This window comes from Salminus brasiliensis, chromosome 4 (genome assembly GCF_030463535.1).
Source record: "Salminus brasiliensis chromosome 4, fSalBra1.hap2, whole genome shotgun sequence".
NCBI classification, from domain to species: Eukaryota; Metazoa; Chordata; class Actinopteri; order Characiformes; family Bryconidae; genus Salminus; species Salminus brasiliensis.
In genome coordinates this window covers 19,438,894-19,465,687 of record NC_132881.1, presented here as the reverse complement: position 1 = coordinate 19,465,687, position 26,794 = coordinate 19,438,894, and the positions used below count along the sequence as shown (strand labels likewise).

At 37.9% G+C, this 26,794-nt stretch overlaps 1 protein-coding gene across 8 annotated transcripts in view; it reads right to left on the bottom strand.

Moving 5' to 3' along the window:
• The window catches only part of mymx (myomixer), a 30,259-nt gene extending 6,131 nt beyond the window's left edge, over positions 1-24,128 (bottom strand). For 3 of the 8 annotated variants that reach the window (XM_072677549.1, XM_072677550.1, XM_072677556.1), the window contains exons 1-24: positions 23,494-24,128; positions 22,629-22,724; positions 20,282-20,440; positions 17,865-18,011; positions 16,695-16,886; positions 16,394-16,477; positions 16,113-16,231; positions 15,881-15,995; positions 15,580-15,657; positions 14,699-14,814; positions 13,485-13,638; positions 11,686-11,801; positions 11,496-11,571; positions 10,840-10,992; positions 10,514-10,663; positions 9,804-10,060; positions 9,186-9,306; positions 8,827-9,018; positions 5,036-5,188; positions 3,799-4,016; positions 2,961-3,144; positions 2,713-2,856; positions 2,317-2,634; positions 1,510-1,632 (exon numbers count right to left, since the gene is read on the bottom strand). In XM_072677549.1, the coding sequence (XP_072533650.1) occupies positions 1,510-1,632; positions 2,317-2,634; positions 2,713-2,856; positions 2,961-3,144; positions 3,799-4,016; positions 5,036-5,188; positions 8,827-9,018; positions 9,186-9,306; positions 9,804-10,060; positions 10,514-10,663; positions 10,840-10,992; positions 11,496-11,571; positions 11,686-11,801; positions 13,485-13,638; positions 14,699-14,814; positions 15,580-15,657; positions 15,881-15,995; positions 16,113-16,231; positions 16,394-16,477; positions 16,695-16,886; positions 17,865-18,011; positions 20,282-20,440; positions 22,629-22,724; positions 23,494-23,997 (3,969 nt within the window). In that variant the 5' untranslated portion in view covers positions 23,998-24,128. Of the gene's footprint in view, positions 1-1,509; positions 1,633-2,316; positions 2,635-2,712; positions 2,857-2,960; positions 3,145-3,798; positions 4,017-5,035; positions 5,189-8,826; positions 9,019-9,185; positions 9,307-9,803; positions 10,061-10,513; positions 10,664-10,839; positions 10,993-11,495; positions 11,572-11,685; positions 11,802-13,484; positions 13,639-14,698; positions 14,815-15,579; positions 15,658-15,880; positions 15,996-16,112; positions 16,232-16,393; positions 16,478-16,694; positions 16,887-17,864; positions 18,012-20,281; positions 20,441-21,285; positions 21,327-22,628; positions 22,725-23,493 lie in introns of those variants that run through there. The other 5 variants (XM_072677552.1, XM_072677553.1, XM_072677554.1 and 2 more) reach the window with 5 other exon arrangements.
• Positions 24,129-26,794: the final 2,666 nt, after the last annotated feature.

The window sequence follows — 26,794 nt, the reverse complement described above, 5'->3', positions numbered from 1 at the left end:
CACTGTGAGAAACTAAAACTTCAGTTTGACACTAAATGCTAAATATCTACAGTCTGCATCTGCTAGAAAGAGTACAGAAAAGAAAAAGGAACATGTCTGTTTTTTTTTTTTCTACAAGACTTGAAGAAGAAAAAAATCCCCCTGCTCTACAACATGACGTCATACTCAGCTGTAATGGCTCAACCTTTCACCTGTGTGACTAATTTTGTGTTGCTGCGGCAGCTTCAGACCATAAATCATACAGTGTATTTAGGAGGTCTGCAAGAGAGTTCACTGCGCATTCCTCAAGAATCCCTTTTGTAACCCATTGAAATATTAGCCTTTCATGGGATGTGAGGGTGAGGTCACATCCTGCCACCATGGACAGAATTGTTTATTTTACATCAGTCCCAAAAGAGGCTTATATAATAGTTGAAAATGTCTTTAATAGTTGAAAGTTCCAGTATTCTGTTGTTTGTACAGCTGTTTATTGTTAAGTTATTTTCATTCATCATTACATAACTACCAACTAATATTTACATCAGTACTCTGCTTAGTTGACTAGAGCTAGTTTACATAAGTAATTTGAATGATAGTAAGACCTGGGACATTGGTTTGAGACTTCTTGATTTACTAATCAGTCATGATTTATGTAATCAGTGTGTGTTTATGCACGAAGGCCTTTGGGGCCTTGTTAGCCGTCACTGCTGCAAGCTAAAAGCTGATATCCATGTCCAAATAATTTAGTATTTCAGATGTTTCTCTAATCTAATCTAAAAATGACTAAAAATGGCTGGTGGAAACATGATTAAAGGCATAAAATTTAACAGTGACCAGCCATTTTCTCATAAGCTTGTTTACAGTACTTGCTTAATTCCCAAGACAGTTTTTGCTACTGACCAAATCTACACTCCACACCCTAATAGCGCAATGAAAAATCTAGTTTGAACCCGCCCGAAAACATGCACATGATTTTAGACCTCCCCAAAAAAGTATTTTTAGATAGCTTGTGATTTGAGCTTTGAAATGGGGCTTTATATTTGCTTTGGAGAAATTTTCTTCATCTGGTCTCTGTCTCCCATATTGGGCCAGGTCTGCCTTGAATGAAGTGTTTTGAATCACTTTCTCAAGCATATTTTTATTGAATGATTATACCTGTTTGAAACCACTTATAAACCAGTCCCACTTCTATTCATACCATCTCTCTATGTTATAACTCATTTGGTGTACTAATCTCTGAGGGGATCATTTTATTTCTGATATTCTGATAGACACACCTTATGAAAGGTGAACTGTATTGACCAAATCTCGTGTTAAATAACATTACTACACTGTAAAGTAGCTTCATGTAAGTTTTGTATCTGAATCTGATTAAAATGAAGAGAAGTTAAAAAGGAGAATCAAATGGTTTTGGCTCCTTATGATTTTAGTGTTAGTCAGGCTCTGACACAGCAAATCCTCATGCATACACTTAAACACACTCACATGAACACACACCAATATACTACTCATTCATGCAGCGCCACTGACCAGAACTGCATTTACCTCTTCTGCACTGGGTTGATAAACCTTTTTCTTTCGCTTTAAACTACCAAAAAGCCCCTGGCAGTGTTTCCAAAAGCTTTTACAGACAGAAAAATGAGGCTTGGTAGGCTGAAGAAGGTAAAAACAAAAAAGAAGGAGAGAAAGAATACTATGTACTGACAATTTAGTTTTAAATGAACAAATATATGGTAATGATGTTTTTTGTGTGTAGTTGGGACAGTGATGGTGCCCGGAAGGATGCATTGAAGGAGAATATAGGTTTTAAGATCAATAACAAGAATCCAGACTTTTAGAACCTTTCTTTGTTGACTCTAGGGTTGATTATTTATTTATAGATGTATAGATTAATCTACACAATTCATTTACATAACAACAAAGCTATGGGTTTGTTCTTTCTTGTCTTTCTTGTTCTTGTTTCTTATTTATAGAACATATTCCCACAGAAACAAAGAAGGGAGATTTGCTTTGTATCTATTGTAGACATCACTGTGTAGTGGACAGAAACACCACTCTACACAACACCTCACACACAACCCTACTCGGAGAACAATGGCACCACTAAAGCAATAAATATATAGTCAAGACTACCCAAAACATTAGTTTACTATATCACTAGACTGTTTGTCTCTCTGGATAAGAGACTCTAGTAAACATTGTAAATTACATTTTAATCACATTTAGTGTAATGCAAAGTGATTCAGAGTAATTTACTGTGATTTCTTTGTTTTTTTGTTTTTTTTTGTTGTGTGTGTGTGTGTGTGTGTGTGTGTGTGTGTGTGTGATTATTCTTACCCTGTGCACAACCTCTGGGAATTCCACAATTTTCACAGGGTCTGGTTCCTGTAACTGCAGCTGATTGTCCCCTGAATTACTAAAGCTGAGAATAAGATTGACTGTGCCGCCAAGTGAAGGTGCATTGGGCTCTTTTAGCTCCAAGTAAGGTAAATCAGATTCTTCCAAGGCATGCTGGGTCTTATTGTCTTTGGGACTGATGCTTTTCATAACCTCATACCCATTGTCGAGCTGCATCCTATCTTCTAGACGACCAGGGATAGTAGCAGAACCTTCTGTCCTCTTCAGTTGGTCTTCAGTAGAGGTCTCTGACTCAAGCTAAAAAATGAACATACTTTATCAAAAGGCATTCCCATGTTACAAGTTATCACATTAAAATAAGATTTGTAGCTGTACCAGTGGAACAAGAGCCTCAGAGTAAATGGATTCGGTATGTGGTTCCTCTGATCTCTTCATGTTCAGCCACTGGTCCTTCTGGACCCTCCAGTGGACTAGAATCCATCCTAGCATGCTCCTGAGCTCTTCCATCCTTTCTTTGATCTTCAGGGATAATACACAGTTCATAACCAGTAGATATCATACCATTTGAGTAGAATATAATTTGCAGAGCAATATAACTAGTATTAGAAGTATCCTAAGCTCACCATCTTGGCCAAGTGATGATCCTTACTCAGGAGCTTCGTCCCTGCAGCAGCAAGCAGATCAAATTCCTTGAACTTGATTTCTATTTGCTGGTCCAGAAGTTCAGCAATGGAATTATGGCTCTCTTGGCCCTGATGTAAAGCACTCTCTGAGAATATGCGGGAACGAGTGTCCTCTGTCCAAGATCTGCAAATGTGTAAAAAAACAAAAAACAAACAATGAATATATTAACCCTTTAATGACAAATGTATCATATTTGATCATATTTTCGTTTTTCTGACCTCTAAAAATAAAAATTGTCAAAATATTTTGAAACAATGTCTACAGAATTACATAAATAAGAAAAATCAATCAGATACATATTTTCTGTTCCCTGGTGGATTGTCCGTGCACTGCATGCCCTAGTAAAATACATTCAGATTTTAAGAAATTACTTGAGTAATATTTAATGGGCACCTCAGAGTGTAGAAAGGTAAACAATTTTGTGTTTTATATGTTTTAGTTTGTTTAAGAAAAACCTGATGTGAGCAACACGTTCCTATACAAATGATACAAAATAACATTTATGTATATGTGCAAAGTGATATTTAATTTCTTCTTTTCAATTCTTGGTCAGATGATCACAAACAATTCAGTTTTAAAGAATTAGGATTTTCTAACAATTATTTGATGGTTCAGGCTTTAGAGGGTTAATATGAGGTAATATCTTTTCCTCCATTCACACTCCATTCATAGTACTATAAAACAAGCTCTCTTCAATTAACAAATTTGTGACAAATTCCATGCTAGTGCATGAATAAATGTATAAAGTACTAATAAATTGCTTTAGATTTGACATACATCATTTCCAAGTAGTTCCTAAAGAAATGCCGAAGGTGGCCAAATTGCAGCAGTCTGCTCTGGTTATCAGCTATACTTTTGCTAAGTTCTTCCCATGCTTGCAGGCTGGCTTTAACTTCATTCTTTAGGGCAAACACTCTCTCTGGGCACAGAACTGCCAGACGAGCCGATAGACTCTCCATGGCCTGTATCTCCTCCTTCAAGGCATTATAGTCCATCTGGGGGGGAAAAAAACGTCTGCTTAGAGTTTTGAACAAAGAAACTTTATTTCACAAATCAGAATCAGATCACATTACTATTTGATAACTGACCACTACATCCATTTTATATATTTAGGATTTCTTCTATGCAAAGGGACCATATGTGCTACATATGTCAAGATTGCTCATAAATGGTGCTACAGGCTTCATGGGAAAAATGCTCTACAATGTTTCTCACATAAGCCTGGGGTGTAGAGACTGGTGAATGCCTTTAGTATTACAGTGGGGCTATTTCAGTATGAGTGATTAGGTCATTTCTAGTGCTATAGAACCAAAATGTTCATGTGATACACATAAGCTGCCCAAATATGAGTCATACTGAATAGTTCCTACCTCCCTGTCCCACCCTAACCTCCCCCCCCCCCCCCCCTCTCTCACTCTCACACACACATATATCAGGCCTAAACTCATACATAAACACAAAACTACCCAAACACCTTCTCACAAATAGTGATGTCCTCTGTGGGTATAATATGGATTTTGTATGGACCATACATTACAGTTGACTTTATGTACTTTCTCTAAACAAAGAAAGGGCCTGGCAGGCTAGCATATTATGTGAGGAACTGGAAACAGAACAAACAAGAAAGCAAAACAGGAAACAGACTTTAAAAAACAAAGTAGAGTCATTATGGGAGACGGCAGAGAGCAGGTCAGGCTGTATCCATTACATCAACACCCAGAGACTATTATATCACTATAAACAAGACGGGTTCTGGACCAAGCATTTAGACCAAGCATTCAAGAGTGCATTGTTTTGTGCTGCTGCTTTTCCACTGGAAAAGCCTTTAAAACAACTTTTAATCACTTATTTTCATCAGACTCTGTTCAACAGGTGCTGTAAGTACAGCAGTTTATTCAATTCACCATTTGATTAGATGTTATCTGAGGGCTATGGGGTAGGAGCTACTTCAGTTTACATTTATTTGCAACCTGGAATGTATTACATGTTGATACGTGAAGTCCCCTGTCCTCACCTCCAGCTGGTCCTGCTGCTCCTGTAGGCTGCCCAGACCACACCGTTCTGGTTCACACCGTACAGCCATTTCGCTTTCCATTTCCAGGATGTCTATGGCCAGTTCTGCACAACGCTGGAGACACTGCTCCACCTGCATCGCTATAGTGGAATGCTAAGAAATAGAAAGACCAGGTGAGATGTTTTAGCTAACAACTATCCAAAAGACCAGAGTCACAATAACTTAAGCTTCCATTATAGTAACAATTTACTAACGATTCTCATTTGGGCTTTTAAATTAGTTAAAGTACTTACAACTATCTACTTTCCCATAATATATTGACAGCAGAAGTACAGTTGTCAAATTAATCTCTCAAATGACAACTGCAACACCATTATCTCCAACCATGCAGCAAATGAGAAGCTTCTGTGAGCTTCCCAAAATCTTGGTAAATAATGAAAAAAAATATTGAGGGACAGTGTTTTTTTGAAAGGCTTATTTGGTGACTTATTTACACCAACAACACATATAATTTGACCAAGGGTACCCTGACATTACACTGACATGCCAAAAGGCATTAGACAGTACCTAGTATTGTGTAGAACCCCCTCTAGCCTGGTGAAATGCTGCAACTTTATGTGGCAGGGATTCCACAAATGAATATGAATACACACCAGTATTCAATTCAATTCAGCCTGCTGAATTGAATGTGGAAGTGATTTCTGACAAAGCTTTTTGCCTGTTTAAACAGACAATTCTAGCCAGATGCTGCCGGTCACTAACATTAAGCACACGCAGACGTATTTCTGATGAATACAGTGAGGAAAATAAGTATTTAAACACCCTGCGACTTTGCAAGTTCTCTCACTTAGAAACCATGGAGGGGTCTGAAATTTTCATCTTAGGTGCATGTCCACTGTGAGAGACATAATCTAAAAAAAATCCGGAAATCACAATGTATGATTTTTAAATAATTTTTTTGTGTGTTACTGCTGCAAATAAGTATTTGAACACCTGCCAATCAGCAAAAATTCTGGCCCTCAAAGACCTATTAGTCCGCCTCTAAAAAGGCCATCTCCACTCCACTTATTATTCTAAATTAGAAGCACCTGTTTGAGGTCGTTAGCTGCATACAGACACCTGTCCACCCCACACAATCAATAAGACTCTAACTACTAACATGGCTAAGACCAAAGAGCTGTCCAAAGACACCAGAGACAAAATTGTAGACCTCCACAAGGCTGGAAAGGGCTGCAGGGCAATTGCCAAGCAGCTTGGTGAAAAAAGATCAACTGTTGGAGCAATTATTAGAAAATGGAAGAAGCTCTCCCTCGGACTGGGGCTCCATGCAAGATCTCACCTTGTGGCGTATCAATGATCCTAAGAAAGGTGAGGAATCAGCCCAGAACTACACGGGAGGAGCTGGTCAATGACCTGAAGAGAGCTGGCACCACTGTTTCCAAGGTTACTGTGGGTAATACACTGAGACGTCATAGTTTAAAGTCATGCATGGCACGGAGGGTTCCCCTGCTTAAATCAGCACACGTCCAGGCCCGTCTCAAGTTTGCCCATGACCATTTGGATGATCCAGAGGAGTCATGGGAGAAAGTTCTGTGGTCAGATGAGACCAAAATAGAACTTTTTGGTCTTAATTCCACTCGCCGTGTTTGGAGGACGAAGAATGATGAGTACCATCCCAAAAACACCATCCCTACTGTGAAGCATGGGGGTAGAAGCATCATGCTTTGGGGGTGTTTTTCTGCACATTGGACAGGACAAGTGCACTGTGTATTAAGGAGAGGATGACCGGGCCATGTAATGTGAGATTTTGGGGAACAACCTCCTTCCCTCAGTTAGAGCACTGAAGATGGGTCGTGGCTGGGTCTTTCAACATGACAATGACCCAAAGCACACAGCCAGGATAATCATGGAGTGGCTCCATAAGAAGCATATCAAGGTTCTGAAGTGGCCTAGCCAGTCTCCAGACCTAAACCCTATAGAAAATCTTTGGAGGGAGCTCAAACTCCGTGTTTCTCAGTGACAGCCCAGAAACCTGGCTGATCTGTGTGGATCTGTGTGGAGGAATAGGCCAAAATCCCTGCTGCAGTGTGTGCAAACCTGGTGAAAAACTACAGGAAATGTTTGACCTCTGTAATTGCAAACAAAGGCCACTGTACCAAATATTAACATTGAATTTCACAGGTGTTCAAATACTTATTTGCAGCAGTAACACACAAAAACATTATTTAAAAATCATACATTGTGATTTCCGGATTTCTTTTGATTATGTCTCTCACAGTGGACATGCACCTAAGATGAAAATTTCAGACCCCTCCATGATTTCTAAGTGTGAGAACTTGCAAAGTCGCAGGGTGTTCAAATACTTATTTTCCTCACTGTATGTGACACTATGGATCAAGAAATGTTTAATGTCTGCCCAAATCTTCAGAAATGGAATGTCACATCCATCTGGCACCCACTATCATGCCTTGCTCTAACTTGTATGTCACCTTGCCATGAGATTGCTGGCCAGTGTTCAACCTTACAAAACAACCTTACATCTTATACAGGTGTTTGCCACATCATGATCAATTTACGTACGGCTATCCAATGACTTTTGGCATATCAATGTATACTGTATTATATATATATTATATATATTTATTGATCATACATATATATATATATATATATATATATATATATATATATATATATATATATATATATATGTGTGTGTGTGTGTGTAAAAAAAGGTATATTGATATCTAATTAATATACTAACAAATACATTTAAGGAACAACACTACTGTGTTGCACTTGTGTTCTGTATGCACTGAACCATAGTGAATTGAACTGAATCCAATTTTGTCACATATTTATCGGAAATACGTCTGCGTGTGCTTAATGTTAGTAACCGGCAGCATCTGACTAGAATTGTCCGTTTAAACAGGCAGAAAGCTTTATCAGAAATCACTTCCAGATTCAATTCAGCAAGCTGTGCAGGCTGGTGGTGGTTCCATACTGGTATGGTGTGTATTCATATTCATTTGTGGATAGACTGCCACATAAAGTTGCTGCATTTCACCAGGCTAGAGGGGGTTCTACACAATACTAGTTACTGTCTAATGACTTTTGGCATTTCAGTGTAATGTCAGGGTACCCTTGGTCAAATTATATGTGTTGTTGGTGTAAATAAGTCACCTTCGGTAAATAAGCCTTAAAAAAAAAACCACTGTCTTCAATATTTTGTTCATTATTTACCAAGATTTTGGGAAGCTCACAGAAGCTTCTTATTTGCTGCATGGTGTTGCACCATGGTCCTGGAGGAACGTTGTTTTGTTTCACTGTGTACTCTGTATACAGTTAAAATGACAATAAAAACCCACTTGACTGGACTTGACAATAATAACAACAACAACAATAATAATAGTTGTTCTTATTATTTAGGATATGCTGTATAATTTTAGATTTGTTCAGCAAATCACAATTATATTTGTAATTTCCTCCATATGAATGACAATTGAGCGAGTGGATTGAGCAGCCTCTGGCTTTAGGTTGCTGAAGTACTTTGATTAAGGGGTTTACACAGTACTTTAGTTATTGAAGGTAAACCCACCCCTGCTATCTAAAGAGAAACAAACTGGATGCTAGCACATTATGCCATTTCCTTATTTTATTTATATGAATCAGTTAATTGATTTTCCTCCCTGTTTGTTAATTTCTTTTGCGCTTTTAAATCTAAGCACTACAGTTCTGCTGGTGCCTTTTTGCCCTTTGTCCCTCCATGAACTTCTATTATTCTTGTTTACCCTGCTAAGGAGTTCCCTAATGCTTTGGTCATGTAATTGGGAGCGGCCTCTTTCTCGTGCTGTGTCATTGAGCATTTCCACCGCCTCTTTTAGCTCCTCCACAGGGTCTACCAGACACTCCACAAGCTCACTATCTGCACTCCCCGACAGAGGCAGCAGAGATGGTTCACAGTCCAGATCACTCTTCAGAGGCTACACAACAAAGCATGTCAGAGAAAAAGAGTTTCCAGCCAAAATGTAACCATACTTGAAATATAATCATAACAACATTAACATTATCCTTAAATTAGGCAAACATCACATTAGACTGAAATAACATGTTTATATTTGATGACAGTGTATTGTATGTTGGATCATACCTGGCCCAGAGTGTTGTAATGGCTCTCCTCCAGCTCCACTCTCTCTAGAAACTCTGTTAGCATGCGTGTATCCTTTAGCTCAGAGCTCTGCTGTGTCAGTGCATTCTGAACTCTGCTGAAGCTAAGAAGCAATAGCAAGATGTGACAAATCTAAAACGGAATCAGTGTTATTCCAGTTTTTTATGTCTTCATCTACTTTTTACATCTTTTTAAATCTTTTAAATCTAAGATTTAAGATATTATTACATAACAGTTTCTTTCAGACCACTAATTTAAGGGTGCCCGTGGCAAAAAGGAAGCCCCCCCCCCCTAATAAAAACAATGTGCTCTACAACATTAGACAACATTAGCCTAAACATTTGGACATTTGCAAAGTGTGTGTGGGTGTACATGTAGCTATCTAGTGTATATATATATATATGATATATTTATAATAATATTTTGTTTTTCTTCCATTTACTTTTTGCAGCCTGCTAACTTGCATGCATAATGGCATCCCCTCTGCATGGTGCAAAATATGACACACTGACAAGTTGCCAAAAACAAACAAACTTAATAATAAACTTATTGATTAACTTCCATAACAGCTTGAATACAGTTCTTTTCAGAGTTACACACTTTTTTTCCACCACTTCCATACGTGTGTGGAGTAGTGGGGCGTGGAGGTGTCTCTGGCTGCAGAGGGCCTCCACCTCCAGCCTAAGGTTGTGAAGCTCCAGGCCGTGTGATTCCAGTTCCCTTTCCAGCAAAGTGCTCTCTTGCTCGGCCACACTCACTGACTCAGGATCCCCTGCCAAAGACACCTGCTTAATGGACAGCTCTACTGCCTCTAGCCAGGCTTCCAGACTGCCCAGCATCTGCAGAACCCTGACTGCCTAAAGACAGAGAGAGAGAGAGAGAGAGAGAGAGAGAGAGAGAGAATTCTATTTATAGGATAACAAAGGACATTTCAGCTTTTCAATACGCATCATTGTTTTATCATGATAGACATCCCTAACCAACAAAATATCCTTAAAGTTCATTTTATTAAGTTAACTTGTTCAAGTATGTTTCCCAAGTATACTTTATAAAGTAAATTAATATTAATGTATTAGTAGGACACTTTACAAACTATTAAGGATAATTTAGGGGTACAAGCAGTACACTTTGCCCACACATAGTTTATGTCTAGGTTTTGCATACACAATTAGTTTATGTCTATTTTATATTTCAGGATGGGGTCTGAGGAAAAACAGCCTCACAACCTTTCTAACCAGTTGCTAAAATTATGAACATTACATGTATAATACTGTTCACTCACCCATTCATCTACCTATCCATGTACTTACCCTGCACTTGAGTTCATCAGAGGCATGCAGGATCACTCTATTCCTCTGATGACGACTTTTGAGCTCCTCCCACAGCACCTCCAGCTGGCCGAGAAACTCTTGGATCTTGGCACTGCCAGGGTGCTGTGCTCGGACCAGGCTATGGCCCTCCTAGGTTTAAACAACAATTACTGGCTTAGATCTTATGAATGTGAGTTAGCAAGAAGAGTCCAACTTTCAATATTTAATGGACTTCATAGTGCATTGAGTGCAATTTAAAAATTAATTCATCATGTAAAATCATGATTATCGCCTTAGTGGTTTCATTGTATGCTTGGTGAACTCACCTTCTGGACCAGCTCTATGCGGGCTTTGTTCGACAGGATATCCTGTTCCAGAGAAGCTTGGTACCTCTTTGCTACTTCGTAGGTACCAAGCTCCTCCATACTGTTGCAGACATTTGTTGCCATTGTGATACTGTCTTTGAGCCAGGAGAGAGTCTAGAGGATGGAGGATGAGATGAGGTGTGAGATTCCACAAGGAAGTGGAAACACAAAGGTTGTGTCGTAAAAAGGGCAGTGAATAAAGTCATTCTTGGCCAGTCTCTGAATTGCTGGCTGCTCCAGTTAGATGTTCTAACAGCTGGCCTGGATTTTTAGGGTAAAGACCCATTCTGTGTCAGCAAATGCAGCAGAAAACTAACGCTGGTGTATGAAACAGAAGAGTGTGTCATTAAAAAAAGCATATGAATGTACTTTAACATGTTGTAGTATTTCCCAATTAGCCAGAAAAACATTCTCTTTTTGCTTCCATGACCTTAACCTGGTGGACTATTGAGTCCATTCAGGTCAAGTGCGATGGGAGGAGGTTACACCTATTTGGACAAGCTGACTGGGATTTTTCCTGTCGATGACAACCAGATGGACAGATGAGGGCTTGAGAGGGTTTTTAAGTGTTACTGGTTGCGTAAGAGTTGTGTAATGATAGAATCATAAATGGGCACCTTGTCTGCAGACACAGTGAATTTCTGGAGCTGCACATAGAGCTGTGGGTGGCCGCTGGGCTTCGAAAGAGTCCTCCTGCAAAGCCAAAACAGAGCACTTCATTTTAGAATGTGTCACTTTTTTTGTTGTTGTTTTCAGAAAGCTGTTTATTTAGGCAAGGAGCCAAATCTCAGTCAAACGACACATCACCTTTTGGCCTGTGTCTGAAATGTGGCCCTGGAATCACTGCAGCGCAAGCTTCCAAGGCTTTCTGCTGGGTTTGGATGAGGTTCCTGCTGGCTGTCTGAGGACATCCTGGTGTTGTCCTGTGGAGAAAAAAAAAACTATATAATGGATTTTATACACAGAAAAGCAATTACTCTCTCAACTCCCCCTAAATTACGTCCAGCATTTTCAGAGGCATGCTGTTGAGGCTAGCAATGAGTTATGAATACTTGAGCTTAAATGTGGATGATGGAAAAGAAACAGAGCCTTGCATATGACATTTGCTGTTAGCATTCAAAAACAAGCCTGTCCTGGAGCTGTGTTTTTTGACAAAAGAGCTGAAGAATTAATAGAAAAATACAAATCATCTAGTAAATACTGTTAGCATGTCAAAATGAACACAAGCATGTTAAGAGACGTCTGCCTTGAAAGTAGATGTTTAGGATGTTTACCATATAACTACATATACATGTAAACCACTTCATATCTCTTTCCTTTGCAGTATGAATTTAGTTTCTGGGTTAGCAACACTGTGTCTATTTTCCACCTTAAGTCTGTTCTATGTGAAGGAAAGAGTCTGAGGAAGGAGGCAGGGTGGCTTGTCCTGGCCTTGACCCGTAAACCTTTCCAAGTCCCACTTTCACATTCTGTCCTCTTCATAGCTATGCAGGTGAAGTAACTTTGGGTGGGGTAAATGGAACAAAGCACAAAGACCGGAAACCCATCTCTACATAGGATGTGTATGCCCATGTCCTACATTTGTCTTATAGGCTCACTTATGATGTGTCTGCGAGTATGTACTAAAAAGCTAACTTATGGTGCCCCTGGGTGGGCTAAACTGCTGCAGGCTAATTGTGTGGACAAGGCAGGCCCCAAGGCAGAGGAGGTTGTTTCTACTTTTAAGTCTCTGATTCTCTTAAGGTTATTTCTTCTTAATTTGAGTTTTTCCCTTGCTACTGTTGCAACTAGCTTGATCAAAAGATGCCCAGATTCTGACCTCTGTAAAATATCTGTAAAATATCTGTTGTGGGAATTGCTATTGAAAAAGATTGAATTGAATATATTTTACATTTAGAAACAAGAAAAAATGATAGGAGAGAAATATATATATATATATATATATATATATATATATATATATATATATATATATATATATGATTATATTTTGTTTATTTATATTATGTATATTATGTAATTTAGATGAAATGCGATTTCATGTTTTATGATTTGTTTATCTTGTGTCCTATTACTGGATTCCTGTAACAATCCTTTAAAACTTCTAAAAAGTCTTTTAATAAACTGTTAGGAATTTGAAAAACATACAATGTTTTTTTTTTAATTAGCATTATATGAATCCAGTGGGTTTCACCTCAGCCTTTTGAGTTTGGAGTCTGCAGATGTTATTTTAGCCCTAATGTAAGAGAATATGAAAGACTTGTTCTACATATCTACAGAGCCAGGGTATAATTATACATTGGAAGGTGCTTACTGAACATGCTACAGGATAGACAACAAGGCTCTATGTGAGACAGGAATGGGAAAACACCTGTCTGGATTGCCACCCAGACATGCTAATTAGGAAAAGAGCAACCCCTTGCTCTGTTGTCTTGATGTCTAATGTGTTAAACAATACATTGAGCACATGCTTGTTCTTTCTTTTTTTCAGATAAGATGACAGTTTTGTGTGTAGCGTGTCCAAATTAAAGAGCAAGAGACAAACAAGCTTTAAAATGCACAAATGTGCATCAGTTCAATAACTATGTCAGAGCAGATGTACTAACCGCAATCCCTTTCAAACGATTGTGCTCGTCCTTCACCTCTTTTCCCATGATTCTGTGCAAGTCTGTTCCCACAGTTTTAAGTGGCTCTCGGTTTGAGGTTGGGAGGTCACCATCTTCCCTGGTGGTTAAGTGCAAATGGATTGCCTTCCCATTCCTAAAGTAGAACATACAGGGGTCACAAAAAACTGCCAGTACAATCCAAAGTCAACATGACAGATACATCACACAGAGTTTAAATAGCTAATAGAATTAAGCTGGTTAAAATAAAAATACTAAATTTATATCTTTCACAAATAAAAAACACAGAGAGTATCAGAGAGGACTCCCTGTTCCCAAAACAACAAAACTGAACATTTACCAGTTTACCTCTGTCAAGTTTACCAAAGTCATACTTTGTGCACATTTATGCACAAATCAACTCAATGAATCAAATTATTCACTATTTATAACCCTTAAGATGCACAGAAAGAAAATTGCAAACCGTAATGGTGTCAACAAAGTAAAAGCAAGCCTTCTGAGCAAACTGAAAAAAACCAAAATGCTTGGAATTTTTGCCTCAGTGGACTGAAACAGTTTGGACAGTGTGCAACCTCTCTGGATTATAAACTCTATAAATGTCATCTTCGCACTATAAATATCAGCACGATTGAATGATTGAAAAAGCCTTAGTAGACTTAGAAGTTAATTTCCCTTCCTAAATAATTCTAACAAGAAATGGCATAACAGGGCTAAGAAGTTATGATGATGACAGTACATCTTTACCACCATTACACAACTCAGCAGTAAACCTTACATGTAGCTTTGCGTCTCATAAAGCTCTAACATTCAAGACACAATCCATATATTCCTTCTAGGACAGAAGAAGTTTGATTTCCATAATATAGCCAAATGCCATAATTGTACATGTAAGACCACAAAGTTACACTACTAATTCATAGTAGTAATAAATAGTAATTCATTCTACATTCATCATCAACTTTACTCTTCAGAGAAATTTAGCGGCCTTGTATACTGCTGGCCAGATGAAGGAAGGAAAATTCAGATCAGCAATTGCTCACATTAAGAAAATAAACACAGATGTTGAATACACATTCAGTAGAGCAGAAGCATAGAAATGGATTTCATGTCTGAGAAAGAAAACCTGCAATCGTCCCATTAGGGAAGAAAATGATCTGTGCACTTGCAGAGACTCCATAGGGGTCTGTGGTAGTCACCTGACAGTGCTCTGGAGAAGGAACCAGCTATCTTTCACCTCAGCCTGCTTCTGGGATACACTGGTAGCCAGAGCTGTGTGCAGGTTAGAAAGCTGAGACGCTGTTACATCCAGCACCTAATACAAACACACACACACGTATATATGCCAAGTAAGGCTTATTATATGATAACATATATGATATGAGAAACTAAGCACTTTTACTTTTTTACAGAATCCAGGGAATTGCAAATTACTAGTGCATCTCAAGATTTTTCTTTTGTTCATAATTAAATTAAAACATAAATGTGTCATAAATGTTATATATATAAGCAATCTGGGCTTAAATAACATATCAGTGCCATAAAGCTGATTGCCTTCATGCCACACAGCATTTATGCAGTAATCTGTGGTCTAGAAGCCCCAACCAAGTATTGAGTGTATAAATCAAAAATACTTGTTAAAAGTTGGACCCTTTAGGACTGTACATTTCTGTTCGATCTTATGAAATAGTCTTATATGATTTTAATATTCTTAGATACCAGATTCAGATTTTCATGAGCTATAAGCCATGCTAATCAAAAATAAAACAAAAAGGACTGAAATACGTCACTTTATGTGTAATTAATCTAAAATATGACATTTTTTAATTGAATTATGAACAAACATTTTGAGATGCATTTGTATATGCTACAGACAAAGCACCATAATTGAAATATAATTAAAAATCACTGAAGAATTTTAAGAATTATTTTAAGAACCATCAACTGAAAGGTTCTTTAGAGATCTTTTTCATTATCTTTTTCATTATCTGTCATTATTAAAATTATTAATGATTTTTTACCTTTTAAAACAAGGTCTAAGGTTAATGTTAAGGTATATAGTTTTTTTTAGAATACACACCATAATTTGACTGGCAATCTCCCGGATCTCCCCATCTCCTCTTACTTCAGCTCTCTCATTTATAGAAAGACATTTTCTCTAGATAACAAGTAAGAAAAGAATAACAAATCATCCTTGACCTTCATATCACCTTGGTATCCAATACAAATAATGTAACTGGATGTAGTAGTACATTACTGTAGATGTAGTAATGTAGCAGGAATAATTAAAAAGTAATTTAAATAAACAGTACTTCCATGGTCTGCTGAACCAAAGAAAGTACTGATAGAAACAATAATCTAAATAATTTAAGGATTATTACCATGTTATTGATGGAAATGATAATATTATCAGCCTGCTTGTAGAATGAGGAGACTTCCAAAGCCAGGTGTAGATTTTCCTGACAGTCTTTTAAGTGGGACTGAACTTTCAGCCACCTGCAACCCAAAATGAAACCCCATACTGAAACTATTGCATGTGGTTCTAGTTCAGTGAATGATGGATTTAACTGTGGAAAATATCAAAGAAAGGTTCACATTAGTTATGTAACTCACATTTTGTTAATGTGTTTCCTCCTAGTGGAGATGTTCTTGCTTTCACCTTTCCCCTGCTTCTCCAGTTTGAGGGCCAGATGGTTAATTTCTTCATGGAGGCCTCTATACATTTGCTCATCCTAATATTAAATAGAACAAAAAATCTCACAATGAGGCTTTGAAAAATTTACTTCAGACCAAACAATTTCTAGTGTCATGAAGATGCAGTAAACCTAAATGCCTACAAATCTGTAATAATCTCATGGTGAGATCCCAACTGCTTCTTGTATTTAAAGGCTCACCTGTTTTAAATCTAGTATCCTTCGAGTCAGCTGCAACTTGTCAATGTTTTCCCCTAGGAGGCTGGCCAGTGATTGCTTCTCTTCCTGCAGACACATATAAAAGTGTTTGCTTCACAACCCCAAGTAGTTTTAAATCAGCCATTGTTTTCTTTAAGCAGAGCTACCACAGAAGATGTAAAACAGAATATATTTGTTAAGCAACACCTCAATCTACTGGAGTGAATCCAAGACAAGGAAACAATGTTAATAAAGGTTCAATGCAAATGTCTGTTTATATGAGACTGATAAAAATGACAATTACCATCCTTTTAATCCACATCTCGAGCTGATCCACCTTCTTGTTAAACTCTTGCAGACTTTGAGCTCCCCCCATTGCTTTGATTTGACTGTCTGCTGCCTGTTTAAGTATGCTCCACTGGTCTCTGAGCTGGAGGAGCCACTTCTTCACCAGATCAGAGGTTGGGTTCAGTTTACAGATCAACTGCTCCCCCATCTATATAGGCACAAACAGATTTTTCACTGCTAAGTGGGGTTTCATCCAGGAGATGTGATGTGTTAATAAAGCTTGTGTGTTAGTCATCGACTGTGTGTTAATAAAGCTTTACGTTTTTGTACTCTTTCCACAGCAGCAGAAAATAAAACTGTGTTGGAGCTCATGTGGCATAATTTGAGACAATATATTTTTTATCCCATCTGATTTTCTAGCTGCTTTTTTCCACAGTTTTTAAGATTTCCACACCTCAACTCAGACACATCTGCCCTAATCTGGAATAGCAAGTCGGCAAAATTGCAGAACCAATAGCATATTTTTAAGATGTATGCCCAAAACTATGCTGTTCAAACCAATCTCACTTTCGCAATTTTAACATACTTTTTTCCCATAGAAATGAATGGTGGAAAACTAAAGATGGTCACACTGCTTATGTTACAAAGGGCATCTCTCCCACAAACCAGCTAAGAGAATGCACATTACCACCTTTCTCTTCATTGCTCCAAGTTTTTGGACCAACCATCTTTTATGCACACGTTTTGGCACCCCACATTTTAGCCAAAAACTTGTGGACGCAGCTCTATTAGCCAAACTTACTTGCATTCCACCATTTTGCCAAACATTTAGACAAAGGCATTAGCATAAAACATATCGACCACCATAGCAACAACCTAGCAACACCATAGCAACCACTGGGCACACCATAGTAGTATCCTAGCAATGCCAGAGCCATTTGCTGGTGGCTGATTTTATGTCCATTTTAGTAGTAGTCCTGGCCAGTGATACTAATGCTACAAAATCTGGTTTTAGCAACAAAACAACATTTAACAAAAACATTATTTTTTAGTATTTAAGTGCAGCAGATCATTTTCAGGTCATATTCGCTCACAGCACTTTCCCAAAAAACCCAGTAGTACAGATTTTAATAACCACAATTAAAAACAATTTAGCAGATTTATATAAAATGGGCAACATCATCACCTGATTAAGCTGAATGAGTGTGTTCTCAAAGTCCTTTAGGTCTCTCTGGAGAGTCTGGGATACTTCCTCACAGTCAGCCAGGGAGCATCTCTGCATATTCCTGCCATCTCTGAGAAGTTTTAGCTTTCCTTGAATCCAGGCCTCGGCCTACAGGAAATTACACAATATCAGAGCCATTATTTGCAATCTGGCTCATAAATTAATAAGTATGTTAATGTCATTTATTTCAGTGGGTATCAAATTGGTTAGCAATTTGGTTAGTGTTTTTGTCAAATGTTTGAATATCGCAATAAAAGTAAAATTAGGACATGAACACAACTTCTGCATTACAAAAACTGCTATTATTTCATAGATATGGGCATGCGCGTCTATGTGTACAGGTATATATGTGTTTGTATGTGTTGTGCTTTTACTCAGTTAGCCTTCCTGATTTGCTCCTTATATGGGTTATGCTTAAGTACTTAAAGCACATTTCCTGCTTTAAGCCTTCCTGCTTTTCTGCTTCAGTCTGGGAGCACTTCTTAAACAAAAATATTTAAAGACAATTTATAAATATATTAGTACTTTAAGAATTTCAGAACAGTTGTACTAGTTATTATAGTACTTCACCAAGTAGTTATTGTACTTCATCAAGTACCAGAACACAGCCATTGCTTCTGTCTTCAGATACCGTAACACATCAAAAACATAATCAAGAGGAGCTCTCTATTCCCCAAAATGTCATGTTATTCACAACAGAGGTTAAAGTTCTTTAAAACTGCAAAACTGATATGGTTGAGTTGCAAGAGTAAAAAACTGTCTGCCAATTCAAGAAACTGTCAAACTGTGTTTATTTGGTATGAACACAAAGGCTTGTTTACTTAATTCTGTTCTACAGCATAGATGTCTGAGGAAAGCCATTGTAAGACAAAAAAGTAAACCTTTAATTATGAGTATTCTGTCTACCTGCCCAATGACCATGTTAAAATCTACATGGACTCTTTTTGCCACTTCTAATATTAACTATCACTACTCTTACGATCACTACTATATTATATTAAGTTATACTACACCATGATTATTGTCATTATCATATCATGATATTCCGATTATGTTGCACAGCTAAACAGTCTTGATGGTTTGGTGACCTTTATCACTCACTCACTGTTCACTTGGGGTCTTCTTATGTTGTTGATTTCTTGTCTTTTTACTGATTACTGATTCTGTAAAGCTGCTTTGTGACAACACCAGTTGTAAAAAGTGCTATAGAAATAAATTTGATTTGATGCTTTGATGAGTTGTATTTGCAAAAGTTTCTATTCATTTGGTTATTTGGGTTTTATAAACAGTTTTAAGACTAACAACAAGGGCAGGTCGGATTGGTCTTCTAAAAATTCACTTCTAAATAAAAACAGAAGCTATGTTGTGTTTGTCAGTAACGCTCATTTGTTGGTTACATCCATTTATTATGTTTACTTAATTAATGATGGGCTGTGACGTATGATTTTTCAATGAAAATTCCTACACATATCTGTTTTTGTTATTTGTGAAAATACAAGAGAACATACTCTTACATACATATTTTATAGATCAGCTCAGATAAAAAAAATCACATTCTACCCTTCTGTTATAGATACACAGTGGGGTCCAAAAGTCTAATGTCACAAGAGAAACTGTTTTTCTTTTGCTTTATTTACATATTTAACATATTAATTTTTTTATTGTGTAATTATAATGAATGTGTAATTAGAAAAATAATTACTTAGTATTTGGTTTGTCCTGATTTTGCTTGAATGACAGTGTGCACTCAAGCTAGTATAGGTATGTGAAAAAGTTTTCAGTGTAATTTCAGGCTTTTTCCAGCATTAACCATTTTGTTGAGTTTTTATATAAAAAGCAACAACAACAAAACAGGATTACTCTCATTGGTAAAATGGAGAGTAATCATGTTTTTATTTGGTAATATCAGTGGTTAATGTTTGAAACTCTAATCAGAGTCCAGCTGTGGCCAGTGTCCCTGAGCCGAACTCACTAAAAAAATGTCCTTGTATGCCGGAGTCAGCACGGCAGTGAGATAAGGCAAGTGCTTAGCCTGCTCTGCTTCGTCTCTGTGGGCCAAAGGCGTGAAGAGACAGAGCCAAACAATGATCTCATCCCCAAATAATTGCTCCTCTTGCGGCTAGTCCCCACATTCCCTCCCACTTCCCTGTTCTGACTCTGCTCTCCTACCCCACACAACAAGAAAAGAACAAAAGAACATAATGAGCACGAGAGAGAGAGAGAGAGAGAGAGTGCAGAACACTGTGCTAAACATTTGTGGTAGGGTCAGAGGATAGTCCACCTCTAGTTTTCCACATTAGCAAATAACTTGTTCTTTAAACAATGTTCTTTAAACAATGCACCACACACATACACACACACACAATAAAATCTAGTACCTGAGAAATCTCTTTGCTGAAGATTGCATTTTGCTGAGTGAAACAGCAATCCTTCTGAACTGAAAACACTTTTGATACCATGGAGACCTCTTGATGATTGCAGAGTGACCTCTTTCTCATAATGTCTTCATTGGGTGATTGGGGTTTGAGTTCTGCTGTCTGTGGGCAAAAAGACATCTTTCAGTAACAAGAACTATGGAAATAAGATACATTTTTCATTTTTACTTAGCCAACTCTCCAAAAGTCATGAATAAGAGCACACCGAATAAAAAACAAGCTCAGACAAGAACTGGGGTCATTTTGGATTACTACTGCCCACAAAACCACAAGGCATAGTCAGTGATAGACAGTGATGATGTCGCAGATGACTAAATTAAAGGAGGCGCCAACTTTGTCTCATAAATCATTTGCATCATTGGTGGGGAGGAGCCCATAACAAACTACACAACTACAGTGCATAAGAGGCAATGTTAGACAAAACTAGCTATTATAGTTCTGAAAATTAAAAACTCACATTCCCCAAATGCTTTATTTCTAAGAGATGAAAGTTATGAAGACTTAAGAGCTCCTTAAAGTTTTGCTGATAGAACTGACATCTATACTTCTGTTCATAATGAGGGTAAACTTGTGTGCACACAGGACTCTTACTGGTATAGTTTGATGCGCTTGCCCAGGGGTGGAATAAACCCCAACCAGCAGTGTTACCCACTATGCTATACACATATATAGTGCGTGTTAATCCTACAGGGAACCACTGTATCAACAAATGTAGTCAGGTACATAAGTATTTGGACAATTACACAACTGTTGGAATTTTGCCTCTGCACACCAACTCAATTGATTTGAAATAAAGCATTCAAGAAGTTATAGTGCATTAATATTAATAATACAAACTTTTTTTTCACAGGCTCAAAAGTAACTGGAAAAACCAACACACACACACACACACACACACACACATATATATATATATATATATATATATATATTCTGCCATCATATACTTTAGTTGTCTTTCATGGTCTTGAAAGTTCATAGGCAACCTTGAAAGTTCCCAAGATCTTCTAAATCTGTCATGACATGATAAGAGTACAGGCCACTCATTACCTCTTGCTGAAATTGCACAACATTGTTTTGCACAATCACTGTTGCACATTTTGCACAATGCGCTTTATACTCTCTTATCATAACTATACCCCCTACTCATCTCATAAATTGCACAATTACGTTAATATGTAATATGTAATCGATGAATAAAATATTTTATACACTTGACTGCAACTGACTGTATATCAGTCCTCCACATTTTTCTCCAATATTTTAATCATTTTAATAATTGAATACACTCCCCATCAGCACTTTATTAAAACTGTCTTTTCATTTTTAGTTCAAAATGGTCGTGTGAGGAAGTTGCACCAATGCAGTGGAAAAAAGAAGATGGCAGTTTTGTCAGTATAAGGACACCAACACTGTGATTATTCAGCACTAAGGATGTCTGTGTGCTTCCTGTCGTCTACCAACTGCCATCCTGTGTGACTTCATGTTTTCCACATGCCGTCACAGTAGGAAGATTCCTGTTTCACTTTAAAATGTGGAACACCGGACTCTCACACAACACTCTGTGCTTCAAAGAACTAAGGCAAGGTCAAATCATAGCAGTGACTGCTTTATGTTAATTAGTGAATGCCCTTACCATTGTAAATAAATAGCTATCGCCCCTCCAAAAAAAGTCACAAGTGGTCAGATCACTTAAAATCCTCATCCTACATTAATGACCACAAAGATTTCACAGCTGCTTTTGTCTTTGCAAAACCCAAATGAAAACTTAAAAAAATATGTTGATAGCTTGGTCGCCTCAGTAGATGACATCACTTCCAAAATTCTGAGAGATTATATATACAAATCATATATACAGCTGGCTATGGATAAACTCACAATACTCAAAGTCTACAGTGGTCAAAATTCAGTTTCTCTGCATACACACAAGGCACAAGCACCATATGCCCTTAAAATATTCACTTTCTGAAATATTTTTGCCGTGCTACATTGAGGACAACAATAATCTACAGTGGAAAATATTGAGATGCTTTGTGTTTATACACAGTATGCTGCACAGGTGAAGTATTATATATTTGATATTGATTTCAAAGAAGCAAAAAGAGAGCGAATGCCAAGTAAATGGTATACTGAGCTAGATGCTGTAGCCTAAACAAATGAAATGAAACTATGAATAAAAATAATCACATGAAACACATAACACTTGCTAAAATCCATATTGACAGAAAACCAGCAGAAAAATAAAGTAAAACAACAAAAAACAATATTTTATTATCTGTACCATATTTACCTGCTGGACATCAAAGCGTTTCTCCCAGTTTAGTAGAAATCCATTTGTTTGCTGACTGCTGCTGCACTGCTCATCACAGTCTTTACACAACAAAACCTGACATCAAACAGAGACACGTTTTCAGCTGCTGCATTTTCAGAATCTGTAGAATTTTGTTATTGTTAAACCAAAACAACAACAGTAAAGTACTTTTTTGGGAAAATGAGTTTCAAATGTTCAAAAAATTCTATCTGATCCACATTATGGCATTAACATTATTTTATTATCTACTAAACATTCTAGAATAGTCCCTTTTGGTTGAAATACTACAGGAAAGGAAATTATCTTTTTATTAGAACTACAATCCCTGCCATTGTTCAGAATGCATAAAATGTATAATCTAATGTAAAATATAAAGCCCAGACTGAAAGAATAAAAGATGACCTCACCATTCTCCCTCAAGCTTGAATGAATAATGCACCAGTGTAGCTCTCCACAGTGCTCACGTGATGCAGGCTAGCTGGCTAAGCGCACTTTTGCCAACAACAGATGATGGGATTTTCAAACAAAAACTTTCCATACTCAACCACTGCATTTAAAATTTTTTGTATCATCTATAAAACATGTTATGGATAACCTATTATTATTATTGTGTCTGCATATTGTACTATGCTGGGTACCTTACCAGCGACTGTAACTTGCCAGACTGTCACAAAACAAGTATTCAATGTTCAATTTCATTTTACATTTAATTATATTACAATCAATCTATTAAATGTAAGTACAGTGTTAAAAGAAAACATATGATGTGTTTTTGTTGTTGTGGTTTGGACTGATGTAAATTATAGTTTATATTATAAACAGTTCAACTAAAATGTCAGATTACCTTGAAATGGGAATTTGGCTTGTTTTCACAGTTAACCCCCACTATCCTAGGCAGGTGTGTGCTTGCAGTTGTGATGTTATTGTTGTTGTTGATGTTCTCCGAGTTGCGGCTTATTTTGAGCGCTGATCGTTCTGCTCCGTGGACCACTCTGTCCTTGCTGCCCTCCAGTTTTTTGCTGATGGTGATCTTGCGGACGGATCTGGAGGTTGAAACGGTCGGAGAGACTTCGTTTCTGTTCAGGTGATCCTCCCTGGTCGTCTCCTCCTGATCACGTTCGTCTGCAGCGCGGCTGATAGGTGCACCCGCGCAGTAACTGTCGGCGGCGCGCCCCTTAGGTTGTCCAAGGCAGAGAGACACCTGCTCGTTCAGGCTGTGCTGAAGTTTTCGGTTGTCTAGCGTCCGACTTGGTAAGTAGTCATTTGTCAGAAGTGAACACTTTGGCCCAGCTGACAGTTTAGTTCCGATGGTGAAAGGCTGGATTTTCCTTACGATGCTTTCTGTCATGGTCTCGGTCTTCCAAACGTATTTATTTTATAAACAAACAAAAATTTTAAATAATAATAACAAACGCTATTGAAAAGTCTGGTCTGAAACAATTCACTTTGTCGGCCTAGCTGTCTGAAACACACTATTGAAATAGATCAGTTGTCCACCTTCTTGTGCATGTTGAGAATGCACAGCACGCAGCCCAGAATGGCCTCCTTGGACTCCTGTGAACGGAGCCGCTCCCAGATGTGTCGGATCGCAGCCGCGAGTCGCGAACAGGCCGCGGAGAGGAGTCTGCGAAGGAGCTGCGCGGCCGAGCGACTTAGCCTGCTACTGAGGAGAGAGAGGAGCACGGAGCGCAGCACAAGCAAAACGGCGGGCATGCTGCCTAAGAGAGAGAGAGAGAGAGAGAGAGAGAGAGAGAGAGAGAGAGAGAGAGAGAGAACTGGGAAGAAGGACAGGGAGGGGGAGTTTTCGTGAATGAGGGATGAAGTCACTACCTTGACTCGCTGTCTGTCAGAGCATGTGTGCGGCTCCAGCGAGCTCGAGGGGGGAGGGGAGTGGGGTCTGAGAGGACGCTATAAACTTTGGCTGTCAAAACTTCCTCTATATAAGTATAAAAGAAAGGCCGCAGAAATAAGCAGAATTCGGGAGAGGTCATTCTGTCAAACGTGCGTCTCGGAAAAGGTCTCGGAACACAATTAGTTGATTTAAAAAGATACAAAAAGAGTCAGCATTAAAAAATATAAAATAGAATATAAAATATATATATAGCTTTGCAGGCCATCAAGTGACCCTTCAGAGAAAGTCCTTCTCTTTAGTTTGGATAAGACAAAGTCTTATAAAAATCTGTTTAGCTCACCAAAGAAGCAGTAGGCTGACCACACAGCCTTGGTAGTAGGAAAGAAGTAGGAGATGTGATGATCAGAGTGAAGGAAGAAGTAGGACTAGAGCTGCTGGCCTGGTTGTAGTGTTTGCTGTCTGCAAAGGAATGAATCCTCTCTGGTGTTTCTCTTCTTGTGTCCACTGACACATTTGTATGTTAAGGACTCTGAAACAGTTGTCAGTACTTAGTTCTGTTGTACGTTCCTTAAAGGGAAAGTCTCCATACAAAGACAAATGTTTGGAACAAGCCATGGCTCTGAGGCTGACCTATGGCCATTTGACGACAGGGCTGCTGAAACAGTTGTGCAGCAGAGGGGTCAGATTTAGGAATCCCCAACAAGGCAAAAGTAGTATTCATTTTGAGACATTGTTTGAGAAAAAAAAATGGCTACAAAATTCAACACATAAATGTATAGCAATAATGATTTTGAGTGTGATGGTGTTAAAAAAAACACTGAATATTAATCAACTGAATCTAAACAATTTAATGCATATTCTTTAATTTGGTCTACTACACTCCACCTTTCACTGAATCTTTACATTTTAACTGAATATAAAATCACAATGTGTTCTTGAATTCAGTGTTTTAATTTCACCTTTACTATAATAGAAGGTTTATGGCTTTATTTATTTGTCTATTAGCAGAGAACATATGGGCGAGTTGATCTTGTTTAAGACATGGAGAACGACTCTTGTAAAAAGCTCTGGTTTCACTATGAAGTCATCCACACAGGGTCTTTAAGCTACAGCTTTAACAATTGAGATACAGTGGACGTGAGGAGTGGGCTGGGGGATGGGAGAGCATTCATGTCTGGAAAATATGTCCTCATTTCTACAGGGTGGCAGACAGAAGCTTATGCTGGCCTTATGCTTAGCCTTGATCACACTTGAACTCATATATTAAGAATAAGAACCCTTGAAAACACACATACCTCCTCACATTGACAGACACATGCAAACACAGTTGACATCCCATGGGACAGCTTAACTTAAAAAGACAGTCGGGTGGAAAGGCCTCATTGATCCTTAATCAGACATTTGTTGTGTTTTGCAGTTTTAATATCATTATCATCATTATCTTATCTTAATCATCTAAAGAAGAGACACATTTTATGACATTTTAGTTTTGATATTCATTAAGAGTAATAGCTGTATTCTGGAAAACATTTAATAGAAGGTATGCATGTGAAGAATAAGGCCAAAGAAGTAAACATAAATGAAACTGCTTCAATTGGAACTCTGTTTACATCTATGTATATTTTGCTTTACAAAACTTACTACTTTGAAGTATAAAATACCTTTGTATTGGCAAACCAATATAATTCCCTTCCAGGATGTCAATTAAAACATGTGGCTAAGGGTTAAGGTCTGGTTGGCAGAAGGAAATCATAGATGTATTTTATATAACTGTATAACTGGGGTCAACAAATACAACCCAGTCACAGAGATGATGTCATGAAATACCATCATGAAAGAATCACTGGGGTTGCAATGGATATTGGGCTTTTTCTTTGTTCACTGCTGTACACTTTTTTGAGCTTTGGGATTTTGTTACAGTTTACACATAATACACACAAAAAAGTTTTGATAAACATCAATGTTACATGGAATAAACAGCAGTGGCAAGCTGTTGGGCTGTTTTTTGCAATTGAACATGTTTCTATAGTTTACAGAAATGACATACCGCTGCATGCATTGAGTACAGCCACCCATAGTGATGATATCAGTGGCCTCATTAAAGGAAATCACAGCTTGCCACAGACAGTGGACATATTTAGTCGGATGGAACACTGTAATCAAGACCAAAAAACATCTATTTAAAGCGATGCCTTGATTACAGAATGGAATCGTAGACTGTTGACTATTACCAACACAGATGGGCTAGTTTTGGATTTATTCACACATTGGAACAAAACTAGAATACAACAGC